General features: G+C 42.5%; 2 protein-coding genes across 2 annotated transcripts; both read right to left on the reverse strand.

Moving 5' to 3' along the window:
• Positions 1-15,424: 15,424 nt before the first annotated feature.
• Positions 15,425-16,525, reverse strand: LOC147434985 (uncharacterized). Its single transcript, XM_086489708.1, has 2 exons — positions 16,445-16,525; positions 15,425-16,330 (listed from the first exon to the last, which is right to left on the reverse strand). Exons 1-2 carry the CDS (start codon positions 16,523-16,525, stop codon positions 15,425-15,427), a joined length of 987 nt encoding a protein of 328 aa, XP_086345834.1.
• A 1,033-nt stretch (positions 16,526-17,558) lies between these two features.
• Positions 17,559-19,424, reverse strand: LOC147434986 (uncharacterized). The gene has a single exon (XM_086489709.1). The coding sequence runs from the start codon at positions 19,422-19,424 to the stop codon at positions 17,559-17,561; it is 1,866 nt and encodes a 621-aa protein (XP_086345835.1).
• Between the last annotated feature and the right edge of the window lie 3,258 nt (positions 19,425-22,682).

Below are 22,682 nucleotides of genomic sequence, written 5' to 3' on the forward strand. Positions count from 1 at the left end.
CCTCTTTGAACCAAATCTGTGTGTGTGCGTGTTTTGTTTGTGGGAGAGAGAGAGTGAGCGTGTGGGAAGTGTAGGAGGGGGGAAGGAGAGAGAGAGAGAGTGAGGGTGTGGGAGTGTGGAAGGTGTAGGAGGGGGGAAGGAGCTTGAAGCAGACGCGATGGTGGCGAGGAAGAAGGCAGGGTATGCCACAAAAACACGGCATACTCTGCCCTTCTTTTTTTAGGCGCTTGGCATTATCGCGACTATTACCGCGGTTATTGCCACGTCATGTCAATTCAATGGATACAAACGTATCTGAGGCTGCAGGGGGGGGGGGGGTACAAACCACCCCCTCCACCCTTAGATATCAATAATTTTCTTTTTAGCCTTTTGAGTTTTTTTATGAAGACTTTTAATTTTTTTATGAGTTCTTATTTTTGTAGTACTTTTATATATTTTTTAAGTGCATTTTTTAAGCACTTTTAGATATTTGCAGTAAAAAATTAACCCTTTTAGTGCACACACCAATTGTACTACATTTAAAAAAAATAAAGGCTTGGGTTAGCAAGTGATGGTGTCAATCCCTTCGGCACTTAGTCTACTTCATGGAGCACTTGGCCTGTGGTGATCGTCAACTACAATATTCCACCATGGGAGACAACCAAGAAGAGCAATATACTTCTTTCCTTGCTTGTGCCAAGTCAGTACAAAGTGTCAAATATTGATGTCCACCTTGAGCCCCTCATCGAGGAGTTGGAGGAGTAATGGAGAGGCATTCATGTTGTAGATGTCTCACTTGCAAAAGGGGGGAGAGAAGCCATTGTGAGGGGAATCCTTATGTGGACTATGCACGACTATCCTGAGCTTGGAGAGATCTTTGGTATATCCTTTCTCTCTCTCCCTCTCTCTCTCTCCCTCTCTCTCTCTCCCTCTCTCTCTCTTTCTCTCTCTCCCTCTAGCCCTCTATCTCTCTAACGATATGATATATATGCAAGATTGTCCACATCGGGTCACACTACATGTCCTACTTGCGGGCCATCATTGGTGACAAAGAGGTCTGATGTCTTGCGCAAGGTAATCTATCCAATCAACCATCATTTCTTACCCCAAGTTCATAGCAAGCACAAGGCTCCAACAAATGGGAAGACACCTCTAAAGCTCACAATGGAAAATTGGGCAACCATTTGGGAAGAGCATTACAACAACAATCCAGCTCTGTGTCCTCCACCAAAAGGTATGTCAAGGTATTCCATATGTTAAAGGCTTCCATATTGGAAGGAATTAAAAATAAAACACCTCTTGGATCCCATGCACATATTCAAGAATGTAGCCCAAACACTATGGGACCACATTATTGGCAAGAAGGACACATTGGGTGCGAGGGAGGATTTGAGGCTTTTGAAACGTCTCCCTGCCTCTGCTACTCCATGCTCTGTCCCCAATGGAAAGATTGTACTTCCTAAAGCACCATGGATGCTAGCCAAAGAAGAATTAGACAAAGTGAAGGGTACCATTGCTTCTATTCGCACACCAACAGGATACATGAGGTCGCTAGAGGGAGATTTCACAAAAGTGAAGAAGGGTGGAAGCATTCAATTGTATGGGTTGAAGTCCCATGATTGGCACAAGATGCTTCAGGTAATGTCCCTCTCTCTATTTTATCTATAGTTTGTGTATATGACTTTCTCTCACTTTCCCTTCCCCTAATTAACATTGTAGTTCCTTTTGTCGGTGAGTATGTGTATATGTCGGGACAAGAAAGACAAGGATACTATTTTCAAACTTGGAGAGCTAGTAAGGTACACCACAAGACTCTACTCAACTACACTTTTTTAATGCACACAATAATCTCAACCACCACTTAGTGTATCCTTGTGTGTTTTCTTGCAGATTTGTGAGCTCCAAGGAAATTGAAATAGATGCTATCCATGCTGCTCAAACACTTGCAACAGAAATTGTGTGTGCCATTGAGGATGCATTTCCTTGATCAGTCCTTCTTAGTCAAATCAACCTCTTGGTTCATGTGGTGGAGGAGATCGCTATATGTGGAGTAGTGCACGCACGATGAATGTTCTTCTTAGAGAGGTTTTTAACGACTCTCAAAGGTTTTGTGCGGCTACGGTCTCAACCAGAGGCGTGTACGGCCGAAGGGTGGATCTAGCAAGAGGTATTTGTTTACATCTCAAATTACTTGGCACAAGTTGATCCTTCAATGAAGACTACTTAACAAGGATATGAATCTATCCCGAGTGGTCAATAACTTTAGTATTCTCAATGCAAAGGTTATGACCAAGGGAGTGGACTTGTGGACAGTGGCAAAGGCAAGGCATTTGCAAGAGAGAGAAGCATGGAACCAAGCACATGGAGGAAGGATGGCACCTCCAGTGCCTAAACACCTTACATGTTTCCCGAATCTCATTAGTGCGGAGTGCATTCATGAGAGAATGATCAAAGCAAAAGCGTGCGGTAAAGACATCAACAACAAAGAATGGGAGAATGCACGAGGCTACGTACCAAAGGTAAAGTACTCATATACCTAAACCATATTGTAAATTTTTCTCTTGATTTTATCTTTGTATTTGATAAAAGATATTTTTCTATTTTGTAGTGCCTTTCCTTTAACTCTATGTGGTCAAAGGGTGGTCACGTTTGTACGCGCCACATTGATGAGCGTAGAACTACCATGGATTGTGGCATCATGGACAACTTTGACACAGACAATGATGAAGCCAAGTATTGTGGAACTATTGAAGGATACTAAAGGTAAATTTTAGACCTTTCATACCTTCATCTTCGAGTGCAAGTGGTTTGCAAATGTGTCTAGACAACATGAGAATGCCCTCTGCATGGTGGACTCTAGTGTGCATCACACAGGGAGGTATGACAATATAGTTTTACCTACCGTGCAATTATGAGCAGGTGAGTGACTACCTTTTTTATTCTTATTTGCTTGTAACATTAATTATACCAATGTTACTCACTTTGAGCTTCTCTTTTATAGGTCATCTATATCCCAGCAATCCACCAACCAAAATTTTGGTTCGTAATTCCCATAACACCTCGAGCGAGAACCGTTTTTTTCACTAATAAACTGGAGACCATCTTCGACCCTCTTCCACCTCCTGCTTTGGATGAGGTGGAGACATAGGAGAGAGAGGTCAATGAATCAAGTCTGACGGTGGCAAGTCTTTGCGAGGATGATTGTCATGATGATGAAGATGATGAGATGGAGAATGAAGAATTCGAAGATGATGAAACCAATGCATCCACAAATGACAATTTCGTTTCTCTCTTTATTGATTAGGAGCCATGGGCTTAGAATTGGATGATGCTTCATGTAGGGATCTTTTGGAAGATGATTTATAAACATTTTGCATACTTTAAGTTATGAATATTTTTGGTCGTGTAATCCATTCATCTCTCTCTCCTCCCCTCTTCCTCTCTCTAATTTTGTGAACATGCTCAATTATGTTAATGAAGTGATTGTGGTTATTTTAGCTGTAACCAAGTGTAATCTTAAATAGCTAAATATTGTTACATGTTTTCATATCTTTTCTTTTTAAAATTCAAAAATTTCATATAATATTCTTTAATTTTTATTGAGAGGAGGGAAACACCAAATTTTGAGGGGGGGGGGGGGAGGATGTTTAAGCCAGAATTTGAAAGTTTAGGCACTAAATCTCCCCTCGAAAATAAACGCGGTAATATCAACGATAATAATTGAAGTAATAAACGTGGTAATAATAGCGGAAATAGTCACGGTAATAGTTTAAATACAAAAAAAATCCCCCCGACGCTCCTCTCTCTTCCCTCTCCAGCTAAATTTGGACCGTCTCTCTACAAAACGTGGTAAAAGACCGCGGTAAACAATTAGAGATTTTCATAGTGTACTATCGTAAGGCTATACGTATCTATTATACGGAGTGGTACAAGCTCTCCATCACCATCTCCATAAGCTCTTCTCTCGAGAAGAAGAAGAAGAAGAAGAAGGATATTCTCTCTCTACTTGCTTATTATCTCCTCTCTCGTTTCACAGTGTACGCGCTCTCCGGAAGCTCTCGTGGCGGATACCTCTACAAAGCTCTCATCACCGCTCTCTTGTGGCAAAGCAAGAATCCTTTCGATAGACCCTAATCAATTCTAAAGCACAGTGAGGAGCTCTAAACTCCATAGCATCATCATCTTTCTCTCTATGTCGTTTTCTAAGTAGTCACCCTTTCGATGATTGTTTTTTCGTATATGAGTGCATGTATGGATTAACCGAGTATGTATGAAGTTGCCCCATGATTATTTCATCGTGTATATGCACATGATGCGTTTATGATCACGTGCATACATAAAAAGCGCTTTTCGTTTCACATCATAGAGGTAGTAGGAACACTATTTTGGTCATAACTCACAAACCGTTATGGAACAGCTCAAACTCTTATACCAAAGATAAAACACATCATTTAGAACATTTTATCTCTCTGGTGTCATGTGAAAATCATGCACGAGCTAAGAGATATGGTCAAAAAACAGCTTGCTGCCCACTGCACAACCAAATTTTTTGACCTCATGCTCCTTAGAGAACCACTATATAGATTCACCGAATGGGCAAACCCACTTAACCAATTGAAAATCTTGATGAAACTTGATGATGAATATACTTTGATCTCCGTTATCACCTCGGGAATGCGAGTTATTAATCGTTCCATAACCGGCTTTACCTACACATGTAGGGGTGCTACCAAGGGGGAGTACCATATGATGTCATGAGTTAATCGAGCTGTTTATGTATGATTTATGGTTTGTTCTAGTGAGTTTATTTCAGTTATTAGGTGTCCATAAACTTATGTGAGGGTATATGGTTAGGCAACATGAACCGCATAGGCAGATATGATTAAAGTGGCTTTTCTTTTGGGTTACCGTTTGTTATGTAATTACCATATGGGTAAAGAAATGTGATAGAGTGCTAGTTTATATTATGGATCTGAGCTTGATGCATTATTTTGAGGTCAAATACTTTCATTTGCATGTTATGCATGCTCCAAAAAATGTCAAAAAGTTGTTTTTTGCATATGTGTGAAGTTATGGTTTGGTTGACCTAAAGGTCGGAGCTGTTTTACATCATGTTTATGGTGATGGAATGTTATCATAGGATGTATGAAAACTTATGGATTGATGTGGATGCCTCATGTGCATGGTTATGATTGCTTTCCACCTTTCTAGGTCAAAACTAGCTCTATGTGCTAGAGAGGTGAAGTGCAAATGTGATGCATCAACTTTGCATGGTTGGATGTTGTCAAAATTGGATTTTTATATCATGATTAGTTGCTGGTCGGACTCCTTTATGCATGAAAGACTCATGTCTTAAGGGTCATATGTGTATGGACTCCAATTAACTGCAGGGGATATGTCAAACTCCAAGTGTGGGAGTTGGTTCAGTGTGATTATGATTTGCGATTAAGGGCTGAGATTCTCTCATGGATTATGGTTGTGATTTTATGGTGGAAGCCGGTGTGTCTCATTGTTTTTTTTTTTGGATATGGTTATGCTACCGAAATTTTTGCAGCCATGTTATGTTCTAAATTGGTTATGCAGGATTGGTTGTGCCTCACCCAAGTTAGGTGGAGTGCTCACCCGTGTGATATGATTGGATTATGATTTTTATGGTTTTGGGATTGGATCATGAAGTGATCTAGATGGTTTATGGTGGACGTGTAAGGGTAGAGACCCTGTACAGTCTAACTGCTCATGGCATTGTCGCTACAAGACTAGGATCACCTACATCGCTTAGCCTTAAACTAAAGGGTCATTGACCTGGGGCTTTGCTGGATCGGGGGTGTTGCCTAGGTCTTCTTCTTTTTGTTAGGCTCATCTACACTGTTAGTGCGTTGGGGGTTGAATGACCTACACGGCTAACGCGTCGGTGATTTTGCCTTGGCTTCAGCTTATGTCTGGCTTAGGTAGGTTGAAGGTGTTCTGGCTCGCTCTCGGCGAAGTGAAATTCTCTATGTCCATAGTAGAGCGGATGTGGATGGGTGGACCAGTCGATCCCTACACAGGGTCTGGTGCTCTGCTAGTTATTTTATCATAAACTTTTTGATGTTATGGTATACACAAATTTTCTCATTTCATTAATACATGGTTGCATGTTTCATTTAGACGGGGCATTTAAAGAATCTCTGTTGTCACTTTCTCATGTCTCTGTGCACTCTATTTCACCCTCCACTATATTCTCTCTCTTCTCTCTCTCTCTCTCTCTCTCTCTCTCTCTCTCTCTCTCTCTCTCTCTCTCTCTCTCTCCCTCTCTCCGCAACACGGAGTACACATATATTCACCCTCCACAATGTTATTTTTTTTCTTGAGTACGCTTTCATTCATATCACCCATTCACGGGTAGCACCAGTTGTTAGGTGCCTCTGGATGTAGTCCGGTCCATGGACTAAACTCCATGCTTGGTCGGGCGCTAAGAGCTCCTCCCCTATGCGAATGCTTCCGCAACTCTGATGCATATTGAAAATTGAATAAAAGTGTAAATTGTATATTTTGTGCATAGACCCCCGAGGAGGGGTATCTCTTAGCTTTGGTGCCACAAACATAGTGTAGAAAATTGGATGATAAGGCTATCAAACGCACTTTTGTTGGTTATAGTAGTGAAAACAAAATTTACAGCTTATATCATCCACAAATGAAGCGTATCTTGGTTTCATCATGTGACATTGTGTTTGTGGAAGATTTTGTTCAGTATTTGTTGTCATGTACTAGAGACAAGAATGTAAGCTCACACGACATTTATGACAGTTTTTCGCCTCTTTTCAATGGTGGAAACTTGAATGCAGATTCCAATGAGGCAAATGTACAACCTATGGGGGTTTTTGAAAATGCTACGGAGCAGCCTATTTTTATGTGGATATACATGATGTACTTCATGTGGAAAGGGCTGAGAATGAGCAAGCTAGAAGTATGCCAAAATGGATGGTGCATACTTTGTGTGACAGTAAATTGGATGCACCTTTGTCTAGTCGTACTTGTTCAGGTTCTCACAATGATTCTTATGCATTAGATTGTTACGCTTTGGTTGTTTCTAGTTTATGTGATGTAGAGGAACTTATGTCTTTTGATAAAGCACAAAATTTAGAAAATTGGATGGCTACCATGCAATCAAAATATGATGCACTTATAGAAAATGACACATGGACTTTATGTGATTTGCCTCTTGGCAAAAAGACCATTGGTACAAAGTTGGTTTACAAGGTGAAACGCAAGCCAGATGGTGAGATTGATCACTATAAGGCTTGACTTGTTGCAAAAGGCTATTCATAACAAAAAGGCATAGATTAGAAAGAGACTTTTGCTCCCACTTGTCGTATGACTATTGTGTGTTTTCTATGTGCATTGGCAGATCATTTTGGATGGGATGTACATCAATCAGACATTGTCACTGCTTTCTTGAATGGTGACATATTTGAGGAAGTTTATGTAATGCAGCCTCGTGATTTTTTCAAGAAAGGACAAGAGGATTAGGTGTGCAAATGTAAGAAATATTTGTATGGATTGAAGCAGACTCCTTGTGCTTGGTATGAGAAAGTTGACACTTATTTAGTCAAACAAGGCTTTCTTAACAATCCAACAGAAAGCACTTTGTATGTAAAGCATGAAGGTGATGTACTTCTGTCCTATATGTGGATGATTTGTTGATCATTGGTTTGAACAAGACACATATAGCTGTATTTAAGGCTGATTTAAATGCTACTTTCAAGAGGAAAGATTTGGGGATGTTGCATCATTACTTGGGCATACACTTTAAGCAGTGTGATGGTGGTATTGCCTTGTGTCAAACAAGATACATAGAATCGTTACTATGTAAGTTTGGACTTGAGGACTGCAAGCCTATTTCTACTCCCATGGAAACAACTTTGATATTGAGTCTTCATGATGTTGATGATCCTGCCAATATTACTCTTTACCATACTATTGTTGGATCTTTTATTTATGTATAAAACACGAGCCCTAATATTCAGTTTGCAGTCTCACACGTCAGTAGATTTATGCATAGCCCAAGGTCTAAGCATTGGCAGGCTGTCAAGAGGATTTTTTTCTACTTGAGTGGCACTTTTCATCTTGGCTTGTTTTATCCCAAGGATGAATAATTGCCGCCAGATTTACATGCTTTTTCGGACTCAAATTGGGGTTGGTTGTTTTGATACATAAGAGTGGTTTTGTTTCATGCTTGGAAGTTTGTGCATATCATGGTTGAGCAAGAAGCAACCTCCTGTGGCCACTTCCAGTTGTGAGACTGAGTACAGGAAAATCTTCACAACTACAGTTGAGTGTGAATAGCTCAAACGCCTTATGGCTGATTTGGATGTTGGGCAGGACACCGCCAACATCAGTTACACTGACAGTCAAAGCGCACTGGCAGTTGCAAGAAATCCGATTGCACAAAGCACATTGAGGTGCATTATCACTATGTTAGGGAGAGACTCTCAGCAGGAGAGATTAGCTGGGCTTATGCTCCAACACAAGACAACCTTGCAAATCTTTTCACAAAGGCCTTGTCATGTGAGAAGTTCAAAGCTTTCCGCAAAGCTTTGGGCTTGCTCCCCTTTGTAGACTGATCATGTCCTCAGGGCATGTCACTTCCCTATACTCTATGTGCGAGCTCTCATTCACCGCATCACTCCTAGGAGGTATTTGTTACCATACATACGTGGTACTGATGTGTGTGAACACACTTAGGACTGCCGAGGCATTTTTTTCCTCACTAGGAGTTTTTTTTCCCCGTGCATTGTATACACGCTCATCACTCTAGGGCTAACTTTTCTTTCCACTATGCACTAAGTAATACTACTCTCTGTTGTGTGCCTTGAGCTTCTTTGTCTTCTTCAAGATGTGTGTGTTTTCGTGCACTCCTATTTCCACTGTGCACTAAGTAATACTACTCTCTGTTGTGTGCCTTGAGCTTCTTCGTCTTCTTCAAGATGTGTGTGTTTTCGTGCAGTCCTATTTCCAACACTGAGGTGGAAACCTGTGAATGAAATGAACCTATGTCCGTTGGTGCTCAAAATGGGGTATGATAAAAGCTTGAACTCAATATTATCATGTAACTTGCTCCTCTACCCTACTCCCTCTAGAGAAAATATGTTAGTTTGTCTCTCTCTCTCTCTCTCTCTCTCTCTCTCTCTCTCTCTCACACACACACACACACACACACACACACACACACACACACACACACACACACACACAAATGTGCTTGTTGTCTAAGAGGGCTCCCTCATAGGCCCCATAAAGGTACCTGTAGGGGGCCTTCCAAGGAAATATATATGCTCCATAGCTGGCAATCAAGAAAATGCGCCAACTTGTTGAGAAGTTGCAGGTGATAAGTATTTCATTGGGGGGTGCTTCTACATCAACCATTCGCCTTTACAACCTACAACACCCGGTTCCCATTCCACAAAACCTACACTACGTGCTAACAAAAGGGGGTCGATGCATAAGAAACTGACTATTGAGGCGATTTATGGGCACCTATGCAGTCTGCATTTGAGCTCGCTAAAATATATGGTCTCTCCAAAGTAATTAGTGTATAGGATAGTGCTCTAACACTGTGAAGAGATCTGATTTGTCTCCTCTTTTAGAATCGTAGATGGTCATGGTTTGGTAAGAAACTCTTTTCTCTCTCACATTTTTATTATTTTTTTTACAAAACTCACAACTGTGAGTGAATTATATTGATCAACCTAAAAAATTACAAGGTCTTTCCATGCTCGTGTTGAGCCATGACATCATACAGGGGCCAAAATCACAACGGCTATCAGGGTAGCAACGTCCATTGCCATGTTCTTCTGATATCTTTTAATTACCGATGGCTAGTATTTTCCCCCATCCTAGGCATGCCAACTGCTGACAAAAAGGCACAAGTAATCCTAGCCCAATCCTCTGAATGTTGCTTGCGTCCAAGTGTCCATATTAGCACTTTGCTTTCTTGTATAACTTCTGCGAAGCTTGCCACCTCAAAACCTCCTTCAAACACATGGCGGTTCCTTGTCTGCCATACATTACGAAAGAAGAAGTACCGGACAATTTGAGTGCCGATGAGGAGGGCAGGACTACCCGAATTCTTCCCTCCAAGGAGTAGATCGGTCTTGAAGAAACCGATTTTCCATGTTCTTTGGACCCACTTGCATACTTTCCCTGCTAGGCCTTTGATAGTTGGGCAATCCATAAAGAGGTGGGCTAGATCTTCACTAGCGAGACTACACCCCAAGCATCTATCTGACCCAATGCCTCTCTCTTGAATCTTCACCCCCATCGGTAGAGCACCCCAAATTACCTTCCATAAAAATACCTTCATGTGTTGCGGAACCTTAGGCTTCCATATGTTCTCTATTAATTGCTCCCACCTTTCCTTCGGCCATTGTGTTTTCCATATCTTGTTAAGGGGGCTAGACCAATCCTTCTTATGCATCATTGTATGATAAATGTTTTTAGGATGGGGTTTCCATAGGAGACTGCTTCCGGGCCATTTCCATGCATTCCACTCCAACTCCGAGTCACAAATCGGCATCACTATATTGTCAAGCTCTTTCATCACTTTGTGGACAAGAAAGACCTCCACGATATTAAGTTGGTACTGGGCGACCAGAAGATCAATGGTTTTCCAACTCTTGTTATCACTGTCCCAGAAGTGCCCAAGTCGATTCAGACCCTTGTTATTCAGTTTCCTGGCTGCCTCTATCCAGTAGGAAATTTGTGGCGGATCTGCAGCTTTGGACAGCCAGGGGGACCAATGCAAAATGGAGTTCTTGAAGTACCTGGTTTCTTACCCCCACTTTAAGACTCATGCTGCCCTATTGCATTTTCTTACCAATTCTCCTGAGCTGCCCCCCAGTCTCAAGGTAGACCATGCCGGGGCAAATAGTTTGTCATGGAACTCCACCCCTCTCCATTTACCTCCTTTCGAGCCAAGTGTAGCCGCTTCCATCATATCTTTGATCATGATAGCCCAAACTTGATCCTGTTTAGTCAAGGAGACGACAAATTTGGCGCAAGAAGCTTCTACATGGGCCACCAGGTTGACAATTCCGAGGCCTCCTTGATTCATCGACCGAGCAACTGATTCCCATCGGGCCCATTGCCAAGGCCTGGTGGATTTCGTGTTGTTTCTCCATAAAAACCTTTTTATTGGTTTTAAGAACTCTTTCCAGTGACACTTAGCCATCTTGAGAAGCGGGCTAGTGAAGGCCACATAAGGAATCATGAAGGCATTTATCACTTTTATCCGACTTTGGAATGGTAGAAGAGCATACTCCCACCTACTCATTTTTGTTTTGATTTTTTCAAGCACCCACTCAAATCTTTGCTTGTGAGTTACGTCCACCCCCAAGGGTGCTCCCATATGTCTGAAGATATTCCCTTTTGTGACAATATCCCCTGACCAGTCAGAAGGGTCAATTGAGTCATTTTCTAATAGGGAGATCAGCCTTGACTTCTCAATATTGCACTTGGACCCCGAAGATACTGAGAATATTTGTACAATCTCTAGAGCTTTCCTTAAAAAGTTTTGCTAGGAGTTGTCTATTTTCGGGTAAAGCCAACCCTTGCAACTCCCCTCATTCTGCACTAGCTTCAAGTGTCGTGATTAGAGGATGCGATCCTATGGCAAAAATCAGGGGGGCCAATTGGCATCCCTGCTTGATAGACCTTTTAACCTCAAAAGAGCGCACAATTATATCATTCAATAGGAGCTCTGATTGGCTTCCAGTCCCCCAGTACACGTACCAGATGACATAGGCGAGGCTCAAAGCCCAGAGCTTTCATGACGGCTTCTATATATGACCATGGTATTCTGTCATAAGGCTTATCCAGGTCCAACTGTAGCAGAATGCACTCTTGCTTTGTGACAGTTTCGTATTCGATGCCTACCATTGCTGCCAAGATGTTATCGTAGATGGACCTTCCTTTGATGAATCCATGTTGATGGGGAGAGATGATCTTGTTTAGTAAGGGGGCAAGTCTGAGGGCTACTGCTTTAGCAATAATTTTGTGGGCCACCGACATCATCGTAATAGGTTCCCAATGTTTCAGTAGAGAACAACATATCTGCTTTGGGATGGGTTTGATAAGCCCTCTCTTTACAATTATCTCCATCGACCCTTCGACAATGGCTTTATTGGCCAACCTTGTGATTGGGCCCTTGAGACCATCCCAAAATTCTCTAAAAAATTCTACCGTCATCCCATCCCAACCAGGGGACTTTTCCTTGCCAAGGGCTTGCAATGCTAGTGAACATTCTTCTTCAGAAAATGCCATTTCCAAGCTATTAGCTTCAAAGGGGGAATCTTCTTCTTGACACTCTGAAGTAAGGTCCCTCTGGCTTCTTCCACTTCTTGGGACTGGATCTCCAGCTGTCCAATGATTTCACTAAGATAGCTCAACATCAGACCAGCCATCTCATCCTGGTTATGAACTGTTGTCCCTTTCTCATCGTGGAGCGAGCGGACGTGGCCCCGACTCTTCTTGATTTTTAAGGCCCTAAAGAATTGAGCTTGATTAGAGGCTTTCGGTTGCAAGAAAGTCTCCCTGGAGAGAAGCCTTGCCTTTCTAATATCTTCTAACTGCTCATTAGCAAGGTTAGATTTGGCTTCAAGCCATCGTTTGTGCTCGTCCTCAGTATCCAGCCCATTGGATTTTTTTGGAGGTAAGCAGTTGTACCTCCGCTACAAGATGCATAAGGTGTCCTTCCCTAGCTTTCTTGATTCGGGTGCCCGAGGTTTTGATTGCTTTCTGGATGCTCCGAGCAAAGAGGTCCCACGCATTGTGTTTGTTGATGTTGACATCTTTTTTGAGCTTACCCAATGCTTTCTTGGTTAGATTCTTGAAAAGAGGGTTTTTGAAAAGGTGTGCACCTGTTACCAACAGTGTTTTACCGCCTCTTGGGGTCTGCTCCTCCTCTGTATTCTTCTTAAAATGTATGTGCAGAGGTATGTGATCCGAAAGGCTTTTTCATGGGACTACCTTCATCTCCATCAATGGCGGAATCCAATTAGCTTGGTGTGAGCAATAGCATCTGTCCAGCCTGGAGGCAGTGCGGGCATCCTACAAGCTTGTGTAGATGAGACCAGGCGTGTTGTTCCATGCATGGGCCGATTTCCCATAAGTCAATCATCGCCCACTTTTCGCAAAAACTTTGCCATTTAGACCTTTCCGAACCAACCAACATACTGGCCGACCCTGTTCTATCCCTACTCTTTTCTACCATATTGAAGTCACCAACCAACAACTCTTCAATAGGAGTATCTCTAAGATGCATCCATAGTTTTAGCTCTATCTTTTCCATAGCAAGGGCCGTACACATTCACAATGGTGAAGGTATGCCCTTCCCATCTGATTCTAATCCCGAAGATTCTGCCGGAAGTGTGGTTTAGAAAAATAATATCTTTCTGTTAACATTGCACGTTATGCATCTTGACGATTGCTAGTGTAGGTTTCTTTGAATGGATGAGGAAAAGCTGGCCCACACTCGAAAAATCACATAAACAACATATAGCATGCTTCTGGCCCTCCTTTGCTAAGTTTCGCTACCCCATTGTCAACACTTAGGAAAGCCTACATAATGTAATCCAACTACTTGCAAAACTTCTAAACATAAAGACCACAAATTCTAAGCGGTCTGCAAAATGTCCTTGAGAACATATGAATCTTCTTTAACTTGAAAAATCTACATAGGTTAATTAATGGCAAGGGCAAGGTGCGCTTTATTTTTCTATATGCTGGTTTCACCAAAAAAAATTAACAAAGTGAATGGTGCAGGGTTGGTGTACGCCAGCGAAAAATGGAGCTGGTCGGCAAGCTGAGATACCTGGGACGGCGCAGATGGAGGTGTGTCAACAGGAGGGAGAGCCCTTGCTTTGGTGTACCAGTGGCTACCCGGTCGTGGGCAAGAGGGAGGAGATGGCGCAGGAGGCTTGGAAGCCTCGAATGCAGTAGGAGGGTTGGTGCATGCAAACCATGAATGGAATTAGGTCAGCAAGAGGCCTGGAATGGTGCAGATGGAGGTGGATCAGGAAGAGGGAGAGCCCACACTTTGACCTCCTTGGCCTGTAGAGAGGGTGGCGGACTCAAACTGTAGAGAGGGTGGCGGAGTCGAACTGTAGAGATTTGTTTAGCTTGGTCGACATTGCTTCCCTCCCTGTGTATTGCTGAGGTAGCATGAGAGCAGGAGGAGAGAGTCGATGGCACATGCGTGGAATGGAGGAGGTGAGGAAGGTTTGTCGGTTGGGTAGCTGGCGCTCAGGAGGCAGCTGAAGTTTGTATGCATGGCGGGTGGCGGGCAGCGGGAGTTTTTTTATGCATGGCGGGTGGCGGGTCTGAGTTGCAGGAGGCAGGTGGCTTAACGGCATGGCGCTCAGGAGACAGGTGGTTACACCCGCTCAGTACACAGCCTAGCCCTCAATTGTAAAGAGAGAGAGAGAGAGAGAGAGAGAGAGAGAGAAAAACTGGGCAGCTACGAAGAGGCTCGTTCAGCTGGTTGCAATGAAGATAACAGCTTCAGCTGGCTGCCAAGGAAGATTCAGCACCACCTTGCTGCCAGTGGAGAGAACCGCCTAGCAACAAAAACAACATTAGTTGTCTACAAAGGGTGGCGGGAGAGAGCCAAAGTGTAGAGACAGAGTATCTCGCTCACCTTGCAAACGTCCTTGGGTAGCAGCAGCGAAACGATTCAAATTTTGATGCTTTTATATCACGACAGCAAGGTGAGTTGAAGGGTCGCCTAACCTTTTCTTGCGGCTCCTCAGATTGCCTCGCCTGAATATTTGAGCCTCATCATTCCTCAAGGCTATAGAATAGAATTTGAGCCGGAAGAAGCTCAATTTTTTATAAAGTTTTAACAAATTACCTCAAATATATTCAGATACCCTATCCATTGTGTATTTGACTGTAGATCGGCTAGCCTCTCTTGCTTTTGAACCACATATTGACCATCATCTCGCCGCATATACCTTGGATATCTATCACCATCAACAGAAGTAGATTCACAAAACTCACGTGGGTATTTGAATCTACATCTTCGATCTACCATGCATGGAGCATTTGGATCCAATGCGCCACACGAACCACGAACATTGCAACCACTCACAACATCATACAAATCAAGAAATAAATTTTTATCTGAAAGTTCAGCACACTAGGACCGTCGGGGCATTTTTTCCCACTTTAGGAGGTTTTTTCCCCCGTGCATTATATATACGCCCATCACTCTAGGGCTATCTATCTTTCCATTGCACACTAAGTAATACACTCTCTATTGTGTGCCTCGAGCTTCCTTTGTCTTCTCCAAGCTGTGTGTGTTTCTCTGCAACCCTAATTCCAACAGAAATTAGGATTAATATAAAACTTCATTTAACAATAAGTTAATGACAAAGAGTAATGCATGGATGAAAGATAGTATGATACCTTAAACATTTCTGACCTCTAGCACTTCTTTGTAGACAATGTTTGGGCTGCAAGCCATTGGATTTGCATTTGAATTTTCTATCGATGTTTGACTACCATCTATCAAAATATTTATGGCAGTAAAAGAGCGCACGCGAGACATTGCTACATAGAGCTGACCATGAGTAAAAACAGGTGTAGCAAGGTACAAACCTAAAAATCCAAGTGTTTGACCTTGTGCCTTGTTGATGGTCATTCCAAATGCAAGTCTCACAGGAAATTGTCTACGCTTCATTTCAAAAGGTAATCCTTGAGAACCTCCTATGATAAAGTCGATCCTTGGTATGAACACATTGTCTCCAACATGAGAACCTGTGATTACTTTCGCCTCAATGACCCTGTGATAAAAATGTTTACATATCAATCTTGTCCCATTGCATAAACCACGCCTTGGATCCAGGTTGCGAAGGAGCATGATTGGAGCATTCTCTTTCAGGTGCAAGCAGTGTGGTGGGAAGCCACCACCAAGATCCAATGAGTTTAAAAACTCTATTGGATATAACCCACCATTACAATCTGATGTACAAAGAGAATCTGCACTCAAGTATTTTTTGTCAAGTCCTCTCATTTTATGCATAGCCAAGTCATTGATTATGGAAACATCCTTATTGCGTGGTGCAAGAATACCTCTGTCCCGAAAGAAGCTTGCATGTCTTTGGACATTTTGTAAGTCACCATATATACTGTGAATTAGGCCTTGAACATTGTTATCTTCGAGTATCATACTACTTGGAAATGCTACAGTATCAAGTAAATCCCCATGACATACATTCCCATTGCCAATGTCTAGTACCCATTTTGCAAAGTCTCTCTCAACCAAGTCATTGGAACAATGAAGTACACGCATATTCTCTATTAGCTTCAAAGTCTTCACATGTTTCCATACATAAGATCAGCACAAAGAGACATCAACAATATCTGCTCAACTTCCTTTGGGCACAACTGGTAAAATTTGTCTAAAATCACCCCCAAGGAGAAACACCTTCCCCCCAAACAATGCATCACTTTGCATAACATCTCTCAATGTCCTGTCCAAGGCCTCAAAAGCATAATGATGGTCCATGGGAGCCTCATCTCAGATGATCAATGATGTTAATCTCAAAAGCTCTGTAAGTTGACTATTTTCCTTGATGTTGCATGTTGATTCAGAATGCACTTCTATTGGTATCTTAAATCTCGAGTGTGTTGTACGTCCATTGCTAAGAAGTAAAGCTACAATTCCCGAGGATGCACATGCTAAAGCGACATTCTGTTGACCACGTACACGACAAAGTAGTGCATTATAGAGATAAGTCTTCCCAGTCCCACCGGGTCCATCCAAGAAAAAACCTGTCCCATTTGATGAGTCAACTGCTTGCATGATTTTGTTATAAGCAGCTCTTTGTCCACAATTCAAAGATGCTTCCATACGAATGGCTAGTGTCATCTTCTCGTTTGCATTGAACATCCTCTCTTCTGCTATCAAACCACTCCCACATCCGGATAATACAGAACGGTCTACTTCGAGCATCCCAGAGTAGTCACAAAGTCGTTTCCCATATGATTGAAGCAGAGACTCCAAGCTACATAATGCTTGATTCTTAGCTATCTCATGACATACACCCTCATCACTTGTACATTAATGCAAATCATAAACATAATCCTCAGAAAGCTCCAAGGAGAATCGGTGCCACATTGTACCTGGACATAATGGCTCATAAAATACCAAGATCATAACAAATAGTTGTCGTAGTTGCAAGCCGGTACTTGTACATGATGCCTCTTGCAAACACATAAACCATTCATCATCATTTTTTAGCAAACCCCTGGCATTGCAAGCTTCCTTGAAAGTGGCATAGGTTTGTCCGTTGAAAGTGTGAAGCTCCTCAAATGATTTACAACCCTTGCATATCGTAAGCAGCATACGCAAATAATAAAGATCGCCTGCATTGGGAACAACATTGTACATTCTCCTGATAGTATCACCTCTTTGCCTATGCGACCACACTTTATTAGTGGGGTTCCAAACCCATTCAAAGGGAAAATCTATAGATAATAAATCATTTTCTTCTGGATATTGTTGATTCGCTACAAACCACTATGTAAGTGTTGTCTTCCTAGCTATTATCATTATTATTCACCAAATCGGATATGTCAGTAGAGTCTCCAAAAGAAACCATATTCTGTTGTGGAAGATGCACCTGCAAACGCAATATATCAGGATTTTCCTCATGCAATGAGAACCCAAAAATTCTCCAAATTGCCTCTAATGCGGATACATAGCGTGCATCTAAATCACTCTTGATTTCATCAAGAACACCTTCTCCATCTTGGAGCACAACTGTGGCCATATCATGTCCTTTGTACACATACTTATAGAGATACTTCACTACCGATATGGTTGAGCATATCTCTACATTTATGTGAGCTTTATATCTTAGAGACAACAATGGATTATAGGGAACAATCCATCTGTTATCAAGCCTCTCTTGCTTTTGAACCACATATTGACCATCATCTCGCCGCATATACCTTGGATATCCATCACCGTCAACAGAAGTATATTCACAAAACTCGCGTGGGTATTTCAATCTACATCTTCGATCTACCATGCATGGAGCATTTGGATCCAATGCGCCACACGGACCATGAACATTGCAACCACTCACAACATCATACAAATCAGGAAATAAATTTTTATCTGGAAGTTCATCACAAACCATTCTATCGTAATGCCACATCTCTGTCGTCTTATATTCGGATGGAAGAATCAGTAAGATATGAGCATGGGGAAGACCTCTCTTCTGAAATTCTATCACACAAACATGTCCAGCAACCTTTCCAAAGATAGACCTTTTAATAAGCAAGTCCATCAAATCTTTGAATTTATGATGAAAGACACGTGTAGTCAAGTCAGGACGATCAGAAGCACTCTGACCTGGCAATAACGCATCTTCTATTTCCTTCCGCCTTGGGTTGCATGTGAAAGTTATGAATAGATCAGGCTTTCCTCTCTTACGTACAATTGCCATAGAATCTTGATAGAGTTGCTGCATGTATCGAGGCCCCCCCACAAAAGATGAAGGCAATACAATTCTTCTTCCAACATTAACACCCATGACCCCATGCGCATTGTCACTGGAAGCAAGCATGTCTGCAAGGCCTTGATACACTTCTGCACGAATTGATCTTTGATTGTTTCTAAACCATAATAACCTTGACTCCTCCATAGTATTGTACGCATCAACAATGTACTGCTGCAACAATCGTCCTCCACGTAAAAGGCATTCTGTGGTGTAGTATTGTTTTTGTGTAATAAATTGCTGCTCATTGGGAGTTTGTGGTATATATGGATGCCACCCATCCTCTCCATTAGGAAATAATAGAACATATAGTAAAGGCATATATGATCGATGTAGGTTGGAGATCCTTTTAAGCCCCCCATCACGATATTGCAATACAATATCACGATGGCCGATGTTGCTCTCATCTCCTTGCCCTGGCATAATTGCTGCAACCTCAGATCCACGTGGAGCTAAATATTGCCAATCATTTGTACGCTTTTCAGTAATGGCCATCTTCATGTTTGGGATTCCTTCATTCCCCATTGTTGTAGCAGCAAACCAAAAGGCATTTGCATATGGGTTAACACGATGCATCATAGCCTGCAAACTATGCAAGGAATCTCTATCTAAATCTGGCACATGATGCAATCTATTGTTGAGCTCATTCTCTGTATCAAAAAAGTACAATTTTGCAAAGCGAGGGATTTGATCCACTCTTTCGCACGGTGTCATGGGCCCAATATTATGGTAGATGGCACCGTGAACTTTAAAAGTGTACACACCTCTCCCTCGCGTAAGTTGCTCATCAACATGAGCACCCAAAGAAGCAAAAGCCAATACATTGTTATATGCTCGGATGTGTTTAAGAAATTTTTTGCTCTTGGTAGTAGCACCTTGCATCAATTCTTTGAGCTCCATTGGCGGATCACTCAAAGGAAGTAATTTGACTTTTCCTGATAAGCAACAATACTTACCTACAAATGTGCGTATAGACCTACCTTCAACCTTCCGAGCACATGCACCACAAAAGGAGCACACAAAATTTAAGCCACCCAAGTTGTGGACCAAGCATTTTCCATGGTAGAGGGCAAGCATAGAGTCATGCTTCAAGATTGTTGCATTTGGATAAAGGCAACGAATAGATAGACAATAATGCTCAATTTTGGAGAATCCTCCTTCTTCAAAATTAATGCAAGGATGTTGTTGACGCTCCCAATTGTTGGCGACTCCAATAACGGAAGGTACTTCTAAAGGTCTAGTGCTTTGAGCATTTGTAGTACAATTTTCAATATGCATAGCCATTGCATCCATTTGTTGACCGCCATGGCTTAAATGCATGATATTCACACAATCTCCTAAAATACCCAATGGGATTCGCTGCAAAGATCGTTGAGCCCTAGCCCGTGCTGTTTCTCGCCTAGCTTTTCAAGAAATGTTGCACAATCTAGCTCGATGTGTGTGTCCTGGGGACAAAATCCATGGTCCAGACACCATCTGTGTTAAATAATTTTTTTAAAGAGTAATCACTTTGGGTGACCGGTTTAACACCAATCAAAAGGTTGTCAATAAAATTGAGTCTTCTAAATAGCAAGATTTGCATCTCCTTTCCTCCCCCTTTTGCTACCTCTCCGTTTGTCTTTCTACCCCTCCCTATATCTTTTTATGTTTTCCTTTTTGTTTATTCCCTACCCCTAAAACCTTCTTTTCCTGCATGTGTGTGTGTGTGTGTGTGTGTGTGTGTGTGTGTGTGTGTGTGTGTGAGAGAGAGAGAGAGAGAGAGAGACTACAATGATAAATTGAAGTATTGCTACATCACACACACACATAGAGCATTTCATGCATGTGTTCAGGAGGGGAGAGAGAGAGAGAGAGAGAGAGAGAGAGAGAGAGAGAGAGAGAGAGAGAGAGAGAGAGAGAGAGAGAGAGAGAGATACTACAATGATAATTTGAAGTTTTGCAACACCATTGGTTCAAAAAAGATTACATTTTAAGATAGGATGTAATAACACAATGATAATTTGAAGTTTTGCAACATCATTAGTTCCAAAAACATTACATTTTAGGATAGGATGTAGTAACACCCCCCTGTGCGTTAGGCATGACAACACGATTAAGTCTCCTATCGATGGCATTCAAGCGATTAATTACAATTTTTAAGGTCTTCATCTCAGACCCTAAATCTGCTACATGCGCTTTCAGAGCTTCAACTTGCTCCTTGTGTTCTTTGAAGGTCCTAATCTCAAACCTCAAACCTGCTACATATGCTTTCAAGGCTTCAACTTGGTCCTTGTGTTCTTTGAAGCACAGAGACAATTGTTGCACAACCTCATTCTGGAAATTTTCCATGAATGTATAGATTTCATGTTGATTGATTTCCAAACGTGCAGTTTCGTCCTTGATACCCTGCAATGCCAAAATCACCTCCTCTCGAAAGGTGATGTGATCTTCTTCACCTTGAACTTGTTTGCAAACCTTTTGTAAGTAGTTTTTGCACTCTTGTTGGACAGCTTCGTTGCGTTCACAAAGTCCATGAATGATTTGTAAACGCTTTGAAGGACCCTCACAATTCAATTGCCCCCCTAATCAGGCCAATTGCTTTGCGGCTCACACGCTATTGCACTCTGGAGGTGTAGGCATGATGACTTCATTTACATCATGATCTCGCCCGATCTCATCACTTCCAATCCCATCGTTTTGAGCCTGCCCCTCCCTTCCCTTGCCTCCACGAAACGGACAGAATTGTCCCTATCTCTCACCCAGCTTGTCTTATCTGCACAACTCATACCATGTGCAACTCGCAGGTGGGCAAGCAACACACTCCTTGGGCTCAATGAAGCCTCGATTAAGCACATCTACATCCAATACCAAGCAAGTCACAAACAAAGCATTGGCTAGAGTGAGAGAGAGACATAGAGAGAGAGAGGCCTACGCACTTGCCACCTCCACTTCAGGTGCATTATGGCCTTTTCTATGCACTTCCTGATGTGTGCATTCTTGCACACATCACCTCCCGTTCTCACGAAGATGGTAGGCATCGACAAACCTAGCTGCACACGATGCATGCCCTACAGACAAGTGCGCACTAAGGCATAGCGCAAATCAGACAAAATCTCTCCCCCTCTCGCTCTCATAGTAACGATGGCCGATTATCTCTCTCTTTCTCCTCTCGCCTCGGTGACCACAACTCTCGTCTGATGTGCAGACACGACAAATCCCTACACACCAACCCACCCTTGCAGATAAATGCTGCAGACTGTCACAATCGGCGATTGCCCCGCACACAGAACAGAGGGAGAGAGAGTCTCCAGGAGGCCAAGCGAGCTCCATGCTAGACGGGATGGGAGACTCGATAGGCAGAGCGAGAGAGAGGGATGTTGTTGAACCGAAAGAGAGAGAGAGAGAGAGAGAGAGAGAGAGAGAGAGAGAGAGACAGAGAGGCGATTGGTAGCACGCTCACAAGGAAGCTTGTTTGATAAAATGAGCCTCCTAATCCTAGCCCTGCCTTGCCTGAGACCAACTTCTCTCCATGATCTCCATGCAACGTCCCATTTTACTTTCATTTTCCACACGGCATCTCCCAAGATACTCCTTAATAAGCACCTCAAAAAAGATTTGAGAGACAACTATACTTCTATACTATACATAATGGAGCTTAAATTTTTTGAGCAAGCAGAAGGCATCCACGTGTCTGGCATTGGGAGCTTTGAATCTTTTCAGTTTTTAAAGCTTCCACACGTCACCAATAGAAGCGCTGCACGGACAAATGGGATAAATGCATGTCAGCGACCTCGTCGCTCACCTTCTTCATAGTTTGCACGATTGATCTGCCTCCTTCTTCTCCTTCGCCTGCTATTAATGGGAGTCTGTGTCTACTACTTCTCGATTTTGTTGGGGTATAAAGCCCAATGTGGTCGCCCAGGTAAGTGGGCGGGCCGCCAGGTATGTACACATATTCTTTTGTAAAAACCTAATAAGAACTCACTATGCTCTACACATTACAGTAGAGCGAGTTCACCATATCGTCGTGCTCTTCTTCTCGCACTCTCTCTCGCATCGCACTTTCGCTTGTACTCCTTCAACTGGTATCAGAGCTCAGATCGAGGCTCGGGGCAGCATTGCAGGAGGCTAGAGTCACCAGCTCAGATTGGAGTGAAATTCGACAGGCAAAGACACAGC

This window comes from Adiantum capillus-veneris, chromosome 19, assembly GCF_014529385.1.
Source record: "Adiantum capillus-veneris isolate H3 chromosome 19, ASM1452938v2, whole genome shotgun sequence".
Classification (NCBI taxonomy): Eukaryota; Viridiplantae; Streptophyta; class Polypodiopsida; order Polypodiales; family Pteridaceae; genus Adiantum; species Adiantum capillus-veneris.